The sequence below is a fragment of the Nicotiana tomentosiformis genome, chromosome 12 (genome assembly GCF_000390325.3).
Source record: "Nicotiana tomentosiformis chromosome 12, ASM39032v3, whole genome shotgun sequence".
Taxonomy (NCBI): domain Eukaryota; kingdom Viridiplantae; phylum Streptophyta; class Magnoliopsida; order Solanales; family Solanaceae; genus Nicotiana; species Nicotiana tomentosiformis.
In genome coordinates, this window is record NC_090823.1 from 21850142 (window position 1) to 21854309 (window position 4168).

At 35.1% G+C, this 4168-nt stretch overlaps 1 protein-coding gene across 1 annotated transcript; it reads right to left on the reverse strand.

Moving 5' to 3' along the window:
• Window positions 1-488: 488 nt before the first annotated feature.
• Window positions 489-878, reverse strand: LOC117276063 (uncharacterized mitochondrial protein AtMg00820-like). Its single transcript, XM_033655395.1, has one exon. It carries the CDS (start codon window positions 876-878, stop codon window positions 489-491), a length of 390 nt encoding a protein of 129 aa, XP_033511286.1.
• Between the last annotated feature and the right edge of the window lie 3290 nt (window positions 879-4168).

The following is a 4168-nucleotide window of genomic DNA, read 5'->3' on the forward strand; positions in this document are numbered from 1 at the left end:
CCACACTTTATCCATTCTTGTCCTCTTCAAGAGTAGTTGTTGGACTCATTGGAGTTCCAATAGGCTTTGCATTCTCCACTCCAAACTTTTTTATGAGTTCCTTAGTGTACTTGGTTTGGCTAATAAAGATCCCTCTGGAAGATTGCTTGATTTGTAATCCAAGAAAGAAAGTTAGCTCTCCCATCATGCTCATTTCGAATTCTCCTTTCATAATATGAGCAAATTCCTCACATAATACAGAGTTAGAACTTCCAAAAATAATATCATCTAAATAAATTTGAGTAATAAGATTACCTGAATTTGAACGCTTAATAAACAGAGTTGTGTCGATATTACCTCGTATGAAACCTTGATTTAGACGAAAAGAGCTTAGTCTTTCATACCAGGCTCGGGGGGCTTGTTTGAGTCCGTATAAAGCTTTTGACAAAGTAGAATACATGGTTTGGGAAACTGTTGCTTACAAAGCCAGGGGGTTATTTCACATATACTTATTCAGAGATATATCCATTTAGGAAGGCATTTTTTGTATCCATTTGAAATAGCCCGAATCCTTTATGAGCAGCAAAAGCAAGTAGTATTCGAATGGATTCTAATCTTGCTACAGGAGGAAATATTTCATCGTAGTCGATTCCTTCTTGCTGAGAGTAACCTTGGGCGACTAGCCTTGCTTTGTTACGAACTACTTGACCAGATTTATTTAGCTTATTTCTTAAAACCCATTTAGTTCCTACGATGGAAGCATTGGATGGATTTGGAACCAAGTCCCTCACTTTATTTTTTTCAAATTGATCAAGTTCATCTTTCATGGCTTTGACCCAATAGTCATCTTTGAGGGCTTCATCAACCTTTTTTGGCTCAAGTTGTGATATTAAGGCCATGTGAGAGTTGAGCTTTTAAGATCTTTTGGTAGTGATACCTTCTTGTGGATTTCCAATGATGAACTTAGGGGTGGGCGTTCGGTACTTCAGTACGGTATTTAAGAATTTCGATATAGTATTTAAGAATTTCGGTACGGTATTTCGATTTTCGGTTTATTAATTGTGCATATCAAATATCGTACCAAAGTAATTCGGTACGGTTCGGTATTTTCTTGTTTGGTTCGGTATGGTTTCGATATGGTTTCGGTATCGTACCAAGTCTTGAAAGAGAAAGTGGTAAATTCTAATTAATTACAAATTACATAAGTATATGAAATCAATTATTCTAATTCTATGCTGCTAGTTACGAAGTTCCATAGTTCTGGCAACAAACATAAACAAATTCAAGAAGTGATACCAACAGGCAACAAACAAAAAAAAGATGAACGTCGATGCAGGGTTTGCCTTACACCGATTTTAGGTATAAGGTACATGGTTGAACTCCAGTAGCCTGCTAGTTCATGACCAGAAAGTTAATCACAAGGAGGAAAGAAAACTATATAATTTTTTAGTATTATTTATTTTCAGCCAATATTTTTGAAGACTGTAATTAAGCCAAATAATATGATTTTTCATTACTTGTATAGCTAGTTGGATGTATTACTCGTTATACTAGTTATTTCAATTTACTTGCGATTTTCAGTACATCTTTCAATTTATTGTATGTACCATTATTTAATGTTATATTATCTATACTGCCAGTTGCCTAGTTATGGGCTTATGGCAACAACAAAAAAAAACATCCAGGAACTAAGGGAAAGGGAGTAATGGTAAGGGACTAAGATGGGTTTAATCTTACTGGGCTACTGGAGAGGGGAAACAACTAACAAGTTAGAATTTTGGGCTGAGAATTGATAAGTATGGACTGGGCAGTGAAGGAAGGTTTTCTTAAATAATTCGATATTTCGTTATACTAAAGTATCGAAAGTTCAATATCGATAATCGTAACGAAGTACCGAACTACCAAACAAATTATACCGAATTAATACTGAAGAACCGATAAAATTGATACAGAAATACCGAATTAATTCGGTTCGGTCCGATTTTTCGGTTATTCAATTTTTTGGATTTTATGCCCACCCCTAGATGAACTTGTGGGGATATCCAGGTTCACTTTTTCATTCATTTGGAACACCTGTGACTGGCTCCTTTTTTCCAATGTAGTTGACTGTTTAGCAGAAGATGGTTCCTAGATTTCAATGTGCTCCTCAGTTAACTGATTTTGCTGATTGGTCGCCTGATCGTGACTGTCATTTCCTGTAACAACAGGCTTTGGGACAATAGAAATTTCCTCATCTTCAGAAAGTTTTTCATTCCTTAAGCAAGGGTTAGTATCCAAAAAAACAACATGAATGGATTCCTCAATATATAAAGTTTTTTTATTGAATACTCTATATACTCTACTTGGGGGAGAATATCCAAGAAAAATACCTTCGTCGCTTTTTGGATCAAACTTACTCAGATTGTCCTTTCCACTATTGTGAATGAAGCATTTACAGCCAAATGGATGAAAATAACTAATGTTGGGTTTCTTACCATTCCATAGCTCATATGGAGTCTTAATAAGAATGGGTCGAATCAGACATCTGTTAATGATATGACATGATGTGCTTACAGCTTCTGCCTAGAAGTGGTGTGAGAGAGAGTTTTCCACAATCATGATTCTTGCCATGTCCTGCAAAGTTATGTTCTTACATTCTACGATTTTATTTTGTTAAGGTGATCTTGGGGATGAGAAGTTGTGATAAATTCCTTGATCATTACAGAAGTTTTTAAAGGCTCTGCTTTCGAACTCTCCTCCATAGTCACTTCTTATAGCAGAGAAGTAATATCCCTTTTCACACTATACCTTCTTACAGAAGACTTCAAAATTTCTTAGAGTTTCATCTTTATGGCTCAGAAAAATAACCCAGGCGAAACGAGAAAAATCATCTACAATAACAAAGGCACATTTTCTACCACCAATACTAGTTGTTTTAGTTGGACCAAAAAGATCCATATGCAAAAGTTAAAGAGGTTGTAGTATAAACAATATTTTTGATTTAAAAGATGAACGAGTTTATTTTTCTAATTGACATGCATCACAAATTTGATCTTTTGAAAAATCTAGTTTTGGAAAGCCAACGAAGAGATCACATTTGGAAAGCTTTTGAATAGTATGCATGCTATCATGGCCAAGATTTCTATGCCATAACCAAGGATCATCAATCATTGTAGCTAAGCAAATTTGATTCCCTAGACTGTCAATATTGCTAAGGGTATAGATATTTCTATCTCTAGTATAGATATTTCTATCTCTACTTCCAGATAGAATAATTTTACCTGATTCATCTTCAATTAACCAACCATATTTTTTGAAACGAACCTCATAGTCATTGTCGCATAGTTGACTGATGTTGAGCAAGTTGTAACCAAGTTCGTCTACTAAGTATACCTCATCTACATCACATGATGAGCTAAGGGGAACTCTTCCTACGCCAATTACATTTCCTTTTGATTTGTCTTTGAAAGTGACAGATCCACCATCAAGCTTAATGATAAATTTGAATAATTGTTTATCACCTGTCATGTGTCTGAAACACGCGCTAACGAGATACTATTTTCCTCTTCGATTCTTCTTGCGGTGTTCCTGCAAAAAATAAATTACTTATTTTTAGGTCGCCAAACCCATCTTTTGTTATTCTTAAACCTGCAATGATTAGGGGTATGGCCAGATTTTCTGCAATAAAAACAAGATGGATTGATAGGACTTTCAGAAGTCTTATCTTTAAACCTGCAATGGTTAGATTTATGCCCATTTTTGCCACAATGAATGCATGTGGTGTAAATTTTTACCCTAAATGAATTAGTACGAGAATTTGACTGGTTAGATCTAATATCCATTCAGTTGAAGTTGAAGTTCATGAACTTCTTCTTGAAGCATGTCTTTTTCTATTTCACATACTTCAAGTTTCATAGCCTAGTCTTTCTTTTCTCGTTGAATCTTTCGAAGCTCATTTAGGACCTTCTCAATGTTAATAAGAGAAATATCAATAAATTCTTGAAGTTCATTCCATTTGGGGCATATATGAAACCGTACCTCATTGGTTCTTTCATCTGCCATGTGACCAAGTTCACTTGAGTCTTCACCAGTGTCATCATTCATAGCCATGAAGCATATGTTGGACATTTCTTCATGATCAAATTCTTCTTCATCACTCCAAGCTCCAAAAAACTTTTTCTTTTGATGGTTTCTACTGAGTCTCTTTTTA